Source organism: Girardinichthys multiradiatus, chromosome 12 (assembly GCF_021462225.1).
Source record: "Girardinichthys multiradiatus isolate DD_20200921_A chromosome 12, DD_fGirMul_XY1, whole genome shotgun sequence".
Lineage (NCBI taxonomy): Eukaryota > Metazoa > Chordata > Actinopteri > Cyprinodontiformes > Goodeidae > Girardinichthys > Girardinichthys multiradiatus.
Genome location: NC_061805.1, coordinates 25,036,506 through 25,053,394, shown reverse-complemented (window position 1 = coordinate 25,053,394; position 16,889 = coordinate 25,036,506). Strand labels below are relative to the sequence as shown.

The 16,889-nt window shown below is 39.9% G+C and overlaps 1 protein-coding gene across 1 annotated transcript in view; it reads right to left on the bottom strand.

Annotated features, from left to right (window-relative positions):
* Window positions 1–16,889, bottom strand: part of oxct1a (3-oxoacid CoA transferase 1a) — an 80,042-nt gene that overhangs the window by 29,039 nt on the left and 34,114 nt on the right. The window contains exons 12-13 of the mRNA XM_047381147.1: window positions 13,151–13,223; window positions 9,670–9,745 (exon numbers count right to left, since the gene is read on the bottom strand). Of these exons, the coding sequence (XP_047237103.1) occupies window positions 9,670–9,745; window positions 13,151–13,223 (149 nt within the window). The remainder of the gene's footprint in view (window positions 1–9,669; window positions 9,746–13,150; window positions 13,224–16,889) is intronic.

The window sequence follows — 16,889 nt, the reverse complement described above, 5'->3', positions numbered from 1 at the left end:
TTTTATTCACATTCAAGATGAGATGATTGTTTCCACACCATGCCACAAAGCGGTCCACCAGGTCCCGGTCCTCAGCTTCTTTTCAATTCAAATTCAATTCAAATTAAAAAATACTTTATTAATCCCAAAGAGAAATTAAATGTTGTTGTAGCTCATTATGTAGGTTTCTTCAAAGCGCCGTTGTAGATGCTGATGGCTGTGGGCAGGAAGGAGCGCTCTTACAGCACATCTGAAGAAGCCTCTTACTGAAGACACTCTGTTGTTGTAGGAGAGTCTCATGAAGAGGATGTTGAGGGTTCTCCATAATATTCTTCATTTTATGAAGAATCCTTTTTTGCACTAGGGGCCTGGGCACCTCCAACCCCCACCTTGAAGTTCCCCCCCACCAGCCCCCTACCCACGCCAGGGATGGCTCGTTCCATCCAGGAGAGGGACGTCAACAAACTCTTCAGGAGACAGAACCCCCGGAAAGCTGCTGGACCGGATTCTGTCTTACCAGCCAGCCTGAAGCACTGCGATGATCAGCTGTCTCCAGTCTTCACAGACATTTTTAACACCTCACTGGAGACATGTCATGTGCCAGCCTGCTTCAAGTCCTCCACCATCATCCCAGTTCCTAAGAAGCCAATGACCACAGGGCTTAATGACTTCAGACCCGTCGCCCTGACCTCTGTGGTGATGAAGTCCTTTGAGCGCCTTGTGCTCTCACACCTAAAAGACATCACCGACCCCCTCCTGGACCCCCTGCAGTTTGCCTACACAGCCAAGAGGTCTGTAGATGATGCAGTCAACTTAGCCCTTCACTTCATCCTCCGGCACCTGGACTCCACAGGAACCTATGCCAGGATCCTGTTTGTGGATTTCAGCTCTGCCTTCAACACCATCGTCCCAGCTCTGCTCCAGGAGAAGCTCTCCCAGCTGAGTGTGCCCAACTCCACCTGCAGGTGGATCACTGACTTCCTGTCTGACAGCTCAACACGCTAAAGACAGTGGAGATGTTTGTGGACTTAAGGCAGAACCCACCCCACCTGCCCCCATCACCTTCTGTGACTCCACAATTGACAATGTGGAATCTTTCCGCTTCCTGGGAACCATCATCTCCCGGGACCTCAAGTGGGAGCCAAACATCAGCTGCTTCATCAAGAAAGCCCAGCAGAGTATGTTCTTCCTGCGGCAGCTGAAGAAATTAAACCTGCCAAAGACTGATGGTGCACTTCTACACAGCCATCATTGAGTCCATCCTCACCTCCTCCATCACCATCTGGTATGCCGCTGCTACAGCCAAGGATAAGGGCAGGCTGCAGCGTGTCATTCGGTCACAGCGATAAGCAAACTGAAGGGGGTCCTGATTTGAGTTTATTGTTCGCTTAGGCAAGTGGGCCAACAGGAGTCTCTAGGACCGTCATGATGTGGGATGTTAGGGCAACAGGTCTGTAGTCATTGAGGACTGATGGGTGAGTTTTCTTTGGTACCAGAACAAGACAGGAGGTCTTCCACAACACTGGAACCTTCTTCTGGGACATGCTAAGGTTGAAGAGGTGCTGCAGAATCGCGCAGAGCGGCTCTGCCCAGACCGTCAGGATATTAGGGCTCACAAGATTTGGACCTGCAGCTTTATATTATATACTATCTAAACTTCTCCACACAGAAGTTTATATAGTCTGTAACACGTTCAGTCATGGATACACATTCATGTCCTCTCCATGTGGGTGGCACATTACGTTCCAGCCTGCAACCTCTCAGGACTCCTTTAGCTTCCTGCGACCATCTTCTCACAGTTCTCTTTATTACAGGTTGCCTCTGAACAAGGGACTTATATTTTGAGCAAAACATTATTGTGATCTGATTTGCCAAGAGGAGGTCTTGCTATACTCATACAACTGTATGAGTCCTTGACATTTGCATAAAACTAATCCAACGTTTTGTTTTCTCTGGTAGAGCAGCTAACAAACTGTTGAAACATTTGATGTGTAACAGAGGGTGAAGCATGGTTACAATCACCAGATATTGCCACAAAAAGTTTATCCAACTTGTTTCCCAACAATCTCACATTGCCAATCATAATCTTTGGAAGAAATGGTTTGAAATTCCTCCTTCTCTCTTTTCTCTTTGCTTCTGCTGCGCATCCAAGGTGCCTCCTTTTCAACTCATCAAGGATTTGGGGCTGTAGTTGAAGTATTATTTGAGATTTTGAGATATTCATCAGCTGCTCCGGGTTTAAAAAAACAAAAACAAAAAAAACACCTTGTTGCTATGGTTATGCATCATAACAAACGTACAAAAGTAAAATTCAATTCAAATTCAAAAATACTTTATTAATTCTAAAGGGAAAATAAATGTTGTTGTAGCTCATTATGTAGGTTTCTTCAAATAGCCGTTATAGATGATGATGACTGTGGACAGGAAGGTTTTCCTGTAGCGGTCTGTCTTACAGCACATCTGAAGAAGCCTCTGACTGAAGACACTCTGTTGTTATAGGACAGTCCCATGAAGAGGATGCTGAGGGTTCTCCATAATGCTCTTCATTTTATGAAGAACAGGTAACAAAGCAACCTCTCAGGACTCCTTCAGCTTCCTGCGACCATCTTCTCACAGTTCTCTTTATTACAGGTTGCCTCTGAACAAGGGATCCAGGGTTTAATCAGCATCCAGAGAGAATAATCGTCCAAAAAATCTATTTTTTATTCACCACAAGAAGAAAAAGAGTTCTTAACAAGATTATATTAGAATGAAAGTAACTTAGCTACTCCAATCTGCTGCCCCCTTTAGCAGCGCAATTCTAGATTTGGGCTGTACTTCAAAAAACAAATACTGCCTTAAGTTTGGGAGTCATTCAAAAGAAAATTGCATCAATTCACAATATTATTGAGAAAAAAAAGGTGTACATATTTCCTGACATTGTCAAGTGCTCATCAGGTTTGGCGACATGAAGATTGACCTCCAGAAAAAAATGTGCAAATGTAACTGCTACAGGTGAAAATGACAATCAGTTTCACCATTTGAAGCACAAAAATGATGTGGAGTGCATCCAGGCAATGAAGGTTCACCAAAGGTAGATGCAAAATGTTTACTGTGCAGTCCACAGGTAAACAAATGAGTAGATGGCTGTTGCCGCAGCAACTACTAGGTGAAGTTCAAATGATGCTGTTACAAAATGTTTGGCTTAAGCTTTGAGGCCTTTTTGGGTTGCATTTACACTATGTTGCACTGTTTGCTCACCCTTTCACATCCCTGATTTCAGGTGTTCCAATCACTTCCATTGCCTTCTACATTTGTGAATGAATAGGTTGCTCCCAGGAGTTCAGTGAATTCCAGTGTAGCACTGTGATATGATTCCACCTGTGCAATACAGCGAGCCATGAAATTTACTCACTCCTAAATATTCCAAAAGGGGATGGGGGTTATAGGAAGGTGGATGTGGAGGAGCATAATCAGATAAGCCGATAGCTAAAGACAGTCAAGCTTCATGAGCTCATCAAATTAGCTCAAGAAAAGTACATGAAGAACTTCATGGAATAGGCTTCTATGACTGAGCAGCTGTTTCCAATCATTACATTACCAAGCGCCAAGGAGAGCGTCAGATGTACTGGTGTAATAGCTGCCCACTGCAACTAAACTAGGGCAGTTGAGCTCTATTTTAGATGGAGCTAAACTAGGTGTGTTCATTGGAGGCATGAATCAAGGATGGTGTGGAAGAACTTCATGGACCTGCACAGTCCTCAACCCATTTAAAACTGTTGGGACTAATTACAAAAAGGTCCAGAAGCACAGAGACTCTAGGCCTTTTCACCGATCAGTGTCTGACCACACAAATGCACGTCTGGAAGAATAGTAAAAGATTTCCATAAACATATTTCAAACCCAAGGGGAAAGCTATCACAAAGGAGTTGAAGCTGTTGTAGCTTCATAGAGTGGGCCGACATCGTATTAAAGCCAATGGATCAAGATTGGAATCTCAAATTCATATGTGTGGAAAGGCAGAGGAGCAAACACTTTTGTTATAACACATTAATGACATTGTTTTGTATTTCTACTCATTTAGATTTGTTCAAGGCAAGGGTTGGTTTCCTATAGCAAGGTATACCAAGGTTTTAAAACCTTACCGTTTCAAAATTGCTTATATTTTCCACAACACCATTACTACAGTTCTGTTGCCAGAGAAAGTGCCACAGTGACCTGAGTTTTTTCTGAACCATTACCTCCCTCACCCATTGCTATGTACTGTCTGTCAACTGACTGAAAAAGGTTTACCAAGTTTTTTTCAAACTTACAGAAAAGGCCAATTTGGTCGTTTGGAAAGATTGCTGGTACACGGACAAGTGTAGGTGTGGAATGTGCGCCATCTATCACTCTTACTAAGGTGGCACAGTTTCACAGCAATTGGCAAGCTTCAAGACAACCTGCAAGCTGTTTCAAATAAAAGCAATGAGACCAGGTCATATATTTTTGCTTTAAATGTCTAAATCCCATGCCAGAGAATGCCTATTTATATATGAAAGGGAAGTTACAGTTCAGGTAAAACTAGTAAGAAATTTCAGTTTTCTGCTTTAGTATTTATAATTTTTGCAGTATTGGACAGTTTTAATCAGTGCCAAACTGGAGTGAAGGAGACAGGCAGGGTGGCAATTTGACAAAGTAACGATTTTAGGTAAAAACTAATAGTTTTACCGGCTCAGCAAGAAGTTATTTTGGTTTGAACCGGGGTCAACTGATGTCATATTTTATAAGAAACTACTGGTTCAATCAACTGAAATACGCAACTGATTTTGGGTAAAAATTTATCTCTACAGTTCCTAAAAATACTTAACCATGATGACAAACACAAATAGGCTGGGGCAAATTTGCAATGAGTTTGAGTTTGCATAGAGATGGGAGGTTGACCAAGAGATGTGACAGTCTAGGTACTACATTGTTTCAAGATCAGATTACTTAATTAGTTATACAATTAAGTTGTTTCAGGAGTTAGCCTTAAGAATTTATTCAACCGATTAGAAATATGTACTATTAAAATCCATCACGTATGGCTCATTTTGTAAAATTATTTGATAAATTGCTGATATCAGCCATACAGCATACTTTTTAAACTTGCAATCCAAATTATGCATTTAAATTGTTAGTTTAAGAGTTGCTAGTTAACCTAAGTTGACTGTGTACACATAGTAAATTAAACATTAGGGTTTATATTTCTGTAAAATACCATGTGAAAGAGTGCTAGATTCAGGAAACCAGATTATGCTTTAGCAACAAAATAATAAAAAGTTCAAAATGCTGTTTTATTTTATTACCAATTGTCTTCTTCCATTTGTTTTTCTCCTAGATGTATCAGCTAACTAAAGATGTAAAAGCATTTCAAAGCCAAGAGCTGGAAAATGTTAATCTCCATTTTGCATATTATACGCATTAAAATTCTACAATAATGCTTAATGTGCTGCAACCAAACTCCTACGTACAACGTTTCAACTTTTACGCTATAAAACTGCCTTTAGATCATCATGGTAAGCAAGAAATATAATTCTCTTCATCCATTCTTTAAGAAGAGCACCAAATGAAGATTGAAGCACATTTTAGGGGTAAGATTTGTGCCAGAGTTGTCTCAGTATTTGCTATTTAGGCTGTCTAACACAAGTTAAACTGTGCTAAACAGCTTAACTGCAGGGTGTGACTGTTTGAATAACATGCTTAATTAAGCACCAGGTAATCAGCGATTACCATGGCAAACATGCACATGTAAAGAGATTAAAACAACATTTCAGAAATCAACATCAGTAAAATTTTACTTTAGATTTTGTTATTAAACAGGTTTAATAGCAACTCTTTTCTTCTTATAGTCACATAAATACATTGGGGAATCTATAAGCCCTTGGTCTTTCCCTAATTACAGATGCAACAACAAAATTATGCACTGACCAATTATTAGTAGTACATAAATAGTTAACAGCTGCATCCCTGTGGTGGTTTCTGCTTTAGCCCTTTCGCACTGAACCAGCACTGAACCATACTCTTGAACGTGGTAATTAATGTGAATAACTGGGGCAGCTAAAGTTTTAAGATCAACTGAGCTGATGGAGTTCCAAGTAATAACACTACCTTGTTATTGTACCAAAGCAATTACAAACAACCATTGTCACTCATTACCATAATACAGAGATGTTCACAAGCCCTTTTTCCCCAAGTCAAGTCTCAAGTCTTTCCCCCCAAGTCAGACTCAAGTCTCAAAGTCTCTAATGACTGAAATAAAAATTGATGACATGTAGTGCCTTACTAACCCTGCATCCAATCCTATACAATTTGTCCTTAGGCCTAAATTATTACAAGAACATTTGATCATTATCTTTCAATCTTTTAACATTTAATACTTGATCCAAGAAACTGTTAAAGGTTGCTTTCTGAATGAATCAAAGTGTCATGAGAGGCTGAGGTTGTGCAGAACTGGTGTGCGAACAGAAGCGTAGGAGCCTAATGGTGAGTAGATTAGGTGTTTTAATAAAAAAAAAACAGGAAAACTTACAGGTAGGCTGGACACAAAAAACGAGTAAGGTAACAGGCATGGAGCAGGTAGGCAACAGTACGATCCAGTGACGAGAACAGAAAACCAGAGTACAATACTGATGTAGAGAGGAGAATGGACTAATGAACAAGGAAGGTTAATCAAAGGAATCAGGAGCAACTATAATATTCTAATTTATTGAATATGAAGGTATTGCATTAAATAGGGTTTGGAGAGTTTTCTTCTCAATCAGAGCTAGAGAATTATTTATAATATTGGGCAAGTGTTTTCTATATCCACATTTAAAACCTTTTTTCCTCCATTCTAAACAGTAAAGATATATAAATGTATGGTATAAATTACAACAGAATGAATGAGGCACAGTGTAGTTAGCAAATAAATCAGAAAGGTGAACTTCTGAATGAACAAAAGAGAAAGTGCTTTTATTTTTGATATGTTCAGCCAAAAGTGCCTTTGTAATGTCTAAACTAGCTTAACAATGAGAGAACGTTGAAGGCAAGTTACGTGTATTTTGTTTCCTAAATGATCAAAGTAATTTAAAACAGCATTTATTTGGAGAGACATTCATGTGGTAAAAAATATGAAGCTACCGCTACCATGAACAGATTGCTATGAGCCATTAACAGCCCGTAATCCACAAACATCAGTGGCTAACAGTCAAGCGCATCCGTTCACAGTAGAACATGCTTAGTTGCTTACACACCGGCTTCCTTTCACTCTTCAGACAAGAAGTCCAAGTCAAGTCTCAAGTATTTAGGGCACAAGTCAAGTCTGAAGTCTTATCTTTGCGATCTGAGTTACATTCTCAAACTTGAGTTGGCATCTCTGCCCTGGCAAGCTTTTCCCTGGGCTGTGCTTCGACAAAAACCGTAGGCATAAAACCAACAAAAACATTTATCAAATAATTTTACCAAACAAAATCCTTTTTGAAAAATTAGAGGGCAGCCATGTGTGAAATTGGACAGCCATATTACATTTACACACCTAATCAAACAGTTAAGACTTGCAAACGTATTTGCATTTCGTGATGCTAGTTATGATCCAGCAGCACTAAAAGAAACATTAAAAAAACTCTTCCTGATGACAAGCTGGATAAAAGCAAAGTTATTTGTAAGCACTGCAACGCTGACTGAGGTTCTCTAAAGAAAATCCGGTACAAACATGGTCATCAGAGACTAAACAGTCCCCTGCGAAGTCAATTCCAGCTGTTTCCTTTCTTTTGTGCTTGAACGCTTTACCTTTCTGCTACAAGGACAGTTGTTACTAACAATAAATTGTGATGCTCCCCGATTTCAGAATAATGTTTCTGTTTGTACCTGTTCAGAAAAAAAGTTGCATAAATGATAATATGTTGATTCAAAAATATATGTTACAGTTATGGCTTTGGACTGAGCGTAACTTTTTTTTAAACAAACTAAATAAAACATCATTGCCCAGAAAGTGCATGGCAAATAGCTTTAGGTTTGTAGTTGATTTAATGTGATTTGATTGTGTTCATACTAAAAGGAAATACCGTACTTAAAAAGTACTACTTTTTTTAAGTGTTTGCAAATAATGTTATTTGACTATTGGTAATAAAACAGTACCTTAAACTGTGATATACACCTTTAAGTCAATTATTATTATTATTACAATGATTAGTTTCTATTAATCACAAACATTTCAGGAGATCAATTGCGATTAAAAATTGTAACCGATCCACAGCACTAATAAATCGTATAAAAAGTAACAGTTCAGAATTTTCACACAATATTTTCTGCATATTTACGCTGAGACACTGTAAAAACAGCAAACAGGAGGCTTGATTTCTAAACAAAAGAATGTCAGCAGTATGTTGCAATTATAATCAACAACCACTGTAAAAAAAAATAAAAAAATCACACAGATAGCATTGAGTACAGCAACAAATTAGCATCCAACTTAACTTTAATGTTGCCTCTATGTTCTGAATATAAAATGTATTTTTATCTGTTTTCACTTTAAGCGTATTTATTTAAACATATTTTTCACTGCATATAAAAACAAACAAGCAAGGTTTGAACAATAAAAAATACTGAATGATGATTATTTTCTGAACCCACAAGACAGACAGAAAAGAATGAACACAAAGCATAATAGGGCTTGACCACAAAAATGGGAGTATGTAAAAACATAGAAAAGAAAAGGGACAACCATATTATTAAGTTTTAGTATGACAAAACTGTATGTTCTGATTGTTTCACAACATCTCTGTTCTACACATACATCTTCCAAGCCCTTATTTGTGAAGTGACAAACATACAATGACATCATAATGATTGGAGGAAACTTTATTTTGCTTTTATCAGAAAAGTTCATTCTTGATTAAAAGAGACCTTTGAAAAGGCATGTTTCAGAGCCAGCATCTTGTGGCCATCAGTGGTATAGCACTTGAGAGTGCTTTCACCTTCAAAATAATATTAAAGGCTTATCTGATTTAAAATGAGGGGATGTTGGTAGATTAGATAGACAAAAAGATGAGAAAAAGTATCTCAAATTTACTGTTCAAATTTCAAAATTTGATTGTACGACAGTAATACTGTCCAGAATTGTCCTCCACACACACCGTTACTCCCAATATGTCTTGGCTGCAGTTTGATTTAACTACAGCGACAGACACAATAATATGCATTTTCTGAAGTAAACACCTGTATTACAGCTATTGTAATACATCTAAAACCCCATGTTTAAAAACAACTGATCAACAGTGAGACTTTCAGCTGCTTCCATCTGCCACCGCTACACATACAGACACCCACATCAAATGCTCATCAAAAAATATCAATGGCTTCCTGACTTACTGTCAGAATTTTTTTAGATCTTTTTGAACTGGTCATCCACAATGCATTCCTGCACTGAAAGCAGGAAAAACAGTGAATCTGTCATGCGTCTGCCTACATTTCTGTGGACATATTTTTGGACTTGACTGACAATCTTTGATGCGTCCTATGACAGCTTCCATACTTTCAGGGATGCATGGACAGAAACCTCTGTGCAATAATGTCACAAGATGTCACCACAAGTTCTACAAGCAACATTTGGAGCATGTTTGCCTTAACAATATTGTGCTCAAGACCATCAAGGTTAAGTAAGAAGCCTTAATATGATAAATGGTACTAGATTTGTATCAAAATACAACTCACAGGGATCATCCAGTTGGCTAGATCTCCATGTTTTGACACCTGCATGGCTCCCAGCATTGTCAGGTTGATGTGACCCCTTAAGAGAGAGACATGACAGACAAGGACAGCTGTCAGCTTTGGGATCAGTTAAACTTATGAAGTCAGGTCCATTCAAAAGGAGAAAGATAAGACATTTTGTAAATAATTTTTAAAACAGTTGTTAACCAATGAGATACTTAAAAATACCAACATTCCCATCTTTTTTGTTAATAGAAAACATTTTAAAAAAAATAAAAAAAGGCTTGTGACAACATTTCATTTTGTCTTTTGCTTTTAAAACTTTATGACATCTAACATACTTTGTATACTCTGTCATAGGCATACAGGCCCTACATTTTACAGCCTTTATCTTAAAGAACTCTATTTCCTCAATAAAGCAGATTTATAAATTCACCTTTTTGGTTTATGAGCAGTGTTTCCTCACATTTAGCCAATACTTGATGGGGCATATTAATTACATAAGCTGTCTTAGGGATATAATATGGCCACCTTAGTATTTTTAGCAACTCATTTGAAGAAACATTTGTACATAAATTTCAAGTCAACTGCTACATAATTTTGTTTTAAATATAGGAATTTCTAGGTATTTTGTAAAGTTTTATGCCAAAAATAACTCAATGGATGAATTAGTGCCTGTTTAGACGAGGGGCCTGGTTTCCTATAGTGGCGTTCCCAACTCCTTATTTTTGTTGGTATGACCTTTTCACAGTCTCTTAATTTCTGATTTCCGGTTTTAGTACAGCTTGGACTTGCCAATACCAATTCTGGCAGATTCTCATGTCTCTTTCATAACTATAAGCTTCCAATATGAGAGAAGCATTAAAAATATCCGTTCTAGACTTCATGCCATAAGTGGACATGAATAGTTTATATTATGAGCAGAAGAATGCTGTTTTTGTGGGTGTAGTGGCTGTAATTTGTTATTATTTTATGTTACAGACAAAATGATTATGGAGAAAAAAACCTCTTAACAAGCTTAAGGATCCTGTTTTTGTCATTAGAGCAGTTAGCATAATTAAAACAGTCTACATGTGGAAAAATATAAGATTTTTGAGTTTTTAACCATCCAGTCAATGGCCCGTCGAGCTAAAAAAAAACCATTCATCAGTTAATTTCTCTGTACATCGAATAATTTTTTTCACATTTCTTTGTCAAGAAATGTACAAAGTAGAAAAAAAATAACCTCCTAAAAGGGCCTGATTTGGCAACTTTATATGCAGCTGCAAATTAAATTTTCAGCTTTAAGCAGCAACAACCAAATGATCAAGACTAGCAGCTTATCTTGTTCAATTTTGATGCTTTAGTAGGTAATAATCCATCTCATTTTGACAAATTCTTTTTTAGCATCTCAACTATGTCTGCACAGTAGGAGACAAAAGTGTTCACGAATTCATCTTGGTTCCTTTTAGTGTCAGCCTGTATGACTGGACATTATTGTTTATGACCACTATTGAATTTCCTCTGGGTGGTCAAACAAAACTAATGCTGCGGGGAGCACGGGTGGGTAATATCAGTCAGTGAGCAAATCAATAACAACAAAAGTTGTAGGATATATTGACAAGGCTGGAGTCTAGTTGTGCTGGTGACAGCAGCTATTTGTTAATGTAGCCAGTCTTCATTGATTGCACATTGCACCAGTAAGAGCAGAGTGTGAAGGTTCAATTAGCAGGGTAAGAGCACAGTTATGCTCTAATATTGAAATGCACACAACATTATGGGTGACATACCAGAGTTCAAAAGAGGACAAATTGTTGGTGCATGTCTTGCTGGCGCATCTGTGACCAAGAAAGCAAGTCTTTGTGATGTATCAAGAGCCACGGTATCCAGGGTAATGTCAGCAGACCACCAAGAAGGACGAACCACATCCAACAGGATTAACTGTGGACGCAAGAGGAAGCTGTCTGAAAGGGATGTTCGGGTGCTAACCCAGATTGTATCCGAAAACATAAAAACACGGCTGCCCAAATCAAGGCAGAATTAAATGTGCACCTCAACTCTCCTGTTTCCACCAGAACTGTCCGTCGGGAGCTCCACAGGGTCAATATACACAGCCGGGCTGCTATAGCCAAACCTTTGGTCACTCATGCCAATGCCAAACGTCGGTTTCAACGGTGCAAGGAGCGCAAATCTTGGGCTGTGGACAATGTGAAACATGTATTGTTCTCTGATGAGTCCACCTTCACTGTTTTCCCCACATCCGGGAGAGTTACGGTGTGGAGAAGCCCCAAAGAAGCGTACCACCCAGACTGTTGCATGCCCAGAGTGAAGCATGGGGGTGGATCAGTGATGGTTTAGGCTGCCATATCATGGCATTCCCTTGGCCCAATACTTGTGCTAGATGGGCCAAGGACTACCGAACCATTCTTGAGGACCATGTGCATCCAATGGTTCAAACATTGTATCCTGAAGGCGGTGCCATGTATCAGGATGACAATGCACCAATACACACAGCAAGACTGGTGAAAGATTGGTTTGATGAACATGAAAGTGAAGTTGAACATCTCCCATGGCCTGCACAGTCACCAGATCTAAATATTATTGAGCCACTTTGGGGTGTTTTGGAGGAGCGAGTCAGGAAACGTTTTCCTCCACCAGTATCACGTAGTGACCTGGCCACTATCCTGCAAGAAGAATGGCTTAAATTCCCTCTGACCACTGTGCAGGACTTGTATATGTCATTCCTAAGACGTATTGACGCTGTATTGGCCGCAAAAGGAGGCCCTACATGCAATGCGTGGTCCACAGTAACAAATCTTGGTTTTACGACAGACAATGATTTTAAATGTGACAGTCAAATAAAGGTCATATTGAAGTCTAGTTTTTATCATTTGAGAAAAATCGCAAAAATAACGCTATACTTTCAAGACAACAGTTGGAAACAGTAATCCACGCTTTCATTTCATTGCGACCGGATTATAGTAATTCCCATATCTCGGAGTCAGACAGTCCTCACTTGCTCGTCTGCAGCTGGTGAAAAATGTTGCAGTACGTCTCTTAACAGGAACACGTAAAAGGGAGCATATTACTCTGGTCCTGGCATCTCTTCATTGGCTCCCTGTGTATTTTAGAATTCATTTTAAAATCCTTCTGTTTGTTTTTAAGGTCTTAAATAACTTTTCCCCGCCCTACTTGGTAGAGCTTCTCCACCATTACACCCCCAATCGGTCCCTTAGGTCCGCTGATCAGTTGCTCCTGGTGGTTCCCAGCTCAAAGCGGAAGCTTAAGGAGACAGGGCCTTCTCTATTTGGGCCTCAGAGTTATGGAACACTACCCTTACACATTCAACAGGCCCCTTCACTGCCCATTTTTAAAACTGGATTAAAAACTTACTTTTACTCAATTGGCCTTCTTTTTTATTTTTAAAAGGAATTGCATAGTGCAGTACCTTGCAAACTTTCGTACTGCAAATAAAGTTTTCAAACCTGGTTTGTCATGGTCTTACCCTCGGATCATGGCAAATGACTCATCACTGGAAAAATAGGCAGCCCCTGGGAGTACAGTGACAGTCTCCTTCCCTGCAGAATAGGAACACAATGTACTGGTGTTAACAGATTATAGCCATAAATTTAACAACACATGACACATGCAAAAGCAACAAAATTAAATGAAAGTATGGTAGGTTAAGTCTGAGTCAAACTGTTAAACAAGAAAAGATGTAGATACATCCAGTGCCTTGCAAAAACAATGTTATCCCTTTTCCCTCCTTTTATATTGTTACAATCCCAAACCTCTATGTCAAGGGTTGGGATTGTAAAGGAATAATTTAATGTAGTATTCTAACACACAGCAGTGGATAATTGTGAATTCAAATTCAATTCAAAATTCAAAAATATTTTATTAATCCCAAAGGAAAATTAAATGTTGTTGTAGCACATTATGTAGGTTTCTTCAAAGAGCCGTTGTAGATGCTGATGGCTGTGGGCTGTGTAGCGGTCTGTCTTACAGCAGATCTGAAGAAGCTTCTGACTGAAGACACTCTGTTGTTGTACAACAGTCTCATGAAGAGGATGCTCAGGGTTCTCCATAATGTTCCTCATTTTATGAAGAATCCGTCTTTGCACAATGATCTCTAGAGGTTCCAGAGGAGTCTCCAGAACAGAGCCAGCCTTCTTTATCAGCTTTTTGAGCTTTTTTAGGTCCCTGGCTCTGATGTTGCTACCCCAGGAGATGATGGCAGAAGAGATCACACTCTCCACAACAGATTTATAGAAGATATGCAGCATCTTGCTGCAAACACCAAAGGACCTAAGCTTCCTCAAGAAGTACAGTCTGCTCTGTTCCTTCTTGTAGATGGCTTCACAGTTGCATCTCCATTCCAGTCTGTTGTCCAGGTGAACACCGAGATATTTATACTCCTCCACCACTTCTCCCATGATGGAAATAGTTTTTGACTTATTCCTATTTCTCTTAAAATTTACAATCATCTCCTTTGTTTTAGTCACGTTCAAGATGAGATGATTGTTTCCACACCATGCCACAAAGCGGTCTACCACCTTCCTGTACTCATCTTCTTGTCCATCTCTGATCCACCCTACAACTGCATAATGTTGTGACAACGGTGGTCTGTTTGTCAGGTAGTCTTTGATCCAGGAGATTGTTGAGGCCTCCACCTGTGTCTTCTGGAGTTTCTGACAAAGCAAATCAGGTTGGATTGTATTAAATGCACTGGAGAAATCAAAGAACATGATCCTCACAGTGCTGCTGGCTTTGTCCAGATGACAGTGGGTTTGTTGAAGCAGGTGTATGATGGCATCTTCAACTCCAACTCCACCATGATGAGCAAACTGCAGGGGATCATGATAGTTTATTGTTTGCTTACTCAGGTGGGCCAACAGGAGTCTATCTAGGACCTTCATGATGTGAGATGTCAGGGCAACAGGTCTATAATCATTGAGGACTGATGGGTGAGTTTTCTTTGGTACCGGAACAAGACAGGAGGTCTTCCACAACACTGGAACCTTCTTCTGGGCCAGGTTAAGATTGAAGAGGTGCTGCAGAATCCCACAGAGCTGCTCTGCACAGGCCTTCAGGACTCTAGGGCTGACATGATCTGGACCTGCAGCCTTATTCCTATTCAGTCTCTCCAGTTGCATCTTCACTTGACTTCTTGAGACACACAGGTGGAAGGGGGAAGCAAAGGAAGTATCAGCATCTTCTGATATGGTTAAAGGCAAACATGTAGAAGCAGAAGGGTCTAGGGCTGAGGTGGAAGATAAAACATTTGAGGTGTTACTGGACAGCTGTGGGTCCTGTGGGTCAAAGGAGGGTGAGATGTCTGTTTGGCTGTGAGCAGAAGAGGAGGATGCTGAGCTTGTTTCTGAACTGAACCTATTGAAGAATGTGTTCAGTTCAGTTCAGTCCACACATCTCTGATATTGTTTTGCTGAAGCTTGCTCTCCAGCTTCTACTTGTACACCTCCTTGCTGTCTCTTGACTTTAAGTTGCTTCTGTATAATCCTCAATAATTCTCTGTCTCCCTCTCTGAAGGCTCTTTTTTTCTTGTTAAGCAGGTCCTTCAGGTCACTGGTGATCCAAGGTTTGTTATTGGCGAAGCATCTCACGGTTCTGGTGGGGATGATGTTATCCACACAGAAGTTTATATAGTCGGTTACACACTCAGTCATGGCATTGATGTCTTCTCCATGTGGCTGGCACAGTGCTTCCCAGTCTGTAGCCTCAAAGCAACCTTGCAGGGCTTCTTCAGCTTCCTGTGACCATTTTCTCACAGTCCTCTTTATTACAGGTTATCTCTGAACAAGGGGTTTATATTTCGAGCAGAGAAAAACAAGATTGTGATCTGATTTGCCTAGAGGAGGTCTTGCTGTAGAGATGTAGAAGTCCTTGACATTTGCATAAAACAAATCCAATGTTTTGTTTACTCTGGTAGAGCAGCTGACAAACTGTTGAAACGTTGGAAGTGCAGCAGAGAGTGAAGCGTGGTTACAATCACCAGAAATAGCCACAAACGCATTGGGGTTTTGTGTCTGTAGCTTAGCAACAACTGAGAATGGCATCACAAACAGTGTCGGCAACAGCGGAAGGTGGAACATATATTGTTGCCAAAATAACACTGGTGAACTCTCTGGGTCAATAATATGGACAAAAACGTACTGCCAAGAGTTCAATATGTGGACTGCAGAGATGACACTTCACAGTTACATGTCCTGGATTACACCATCTGTTGTTCACAAGTACTGCCAGTCCACCTCCTCTACATTTGCCGCTCCTCTTTAAATCTCTGTCTGCTCGTATGGTTAAAAAGCCCGGCAGAGAGACGCTGGAGTCGGGGATATGATCCTGCAGCCATGTCTCAGTAAAACACATAATACTGCATTCCCGGTACTCTGGCTGGGTCCTTTGTAGGGCTTGGAGTTCATCCAACTTGTTTCCCAACGATCTCACATTGCCCATCATAATCGACGGAAGAGATGGTTTGAACTTCCTCCTTCCCTCTCTTCTCTTAGCTCCTGCTCTGAATCCACGGCGTCTCCTTTTCAACTCATCAGGGATTTGGGGTTGTAGTTGAAGTATTATTTGAGCTTTTGAGATCTTAATCAGCTGCTCCCCGTTGTAAGAAACAACCCCATTGCCATGGCAATGAATCATAACAAATGTCCAAAAGTAGAAAAGTATTGGGAAAAATCCTCCACGCTGCACAGCATCCGACACCGGAGAGGAGAGTGGTCCAAAAAAAATCAACTGTATCCACCACAAGAGGAGGAGTTCCAAAAAAAGGATCAATCAGAAACAATTCTAGAATAGGGGAATGAAAATTATATTTCACAAATAGAAAAAAATTGAAAAGCATGGCATGCAAACATTTGCAGAACCTAGAGCAAATGCTGTAGTTACTGGCTACTTTGAATAGCTCCACATCCATCAGATTGGATAAAGAGCATCAGTAAATTTTGAAATTCTGAACATCAATTAGATCTGGACTTTGACTGGGCAATTCTAATACATGACTATGCTTTGCTCTAAACCATACCATTATGGGTCTAGCTGTGTATTCAGGGTAATAGTCCTGTTGGAAGGTGAACTGCCATTACGTCTCAAGGCTTCTGTGGCCTCAAACAGGTTTTCTCACTATTCCAGCTTTTCACAAGATGATGCTACCACCATATGCAGGGTTTCCTTTCTGCCATGTGCACAGGTAGACCAGAAGGTTCAAATTTGGTGTA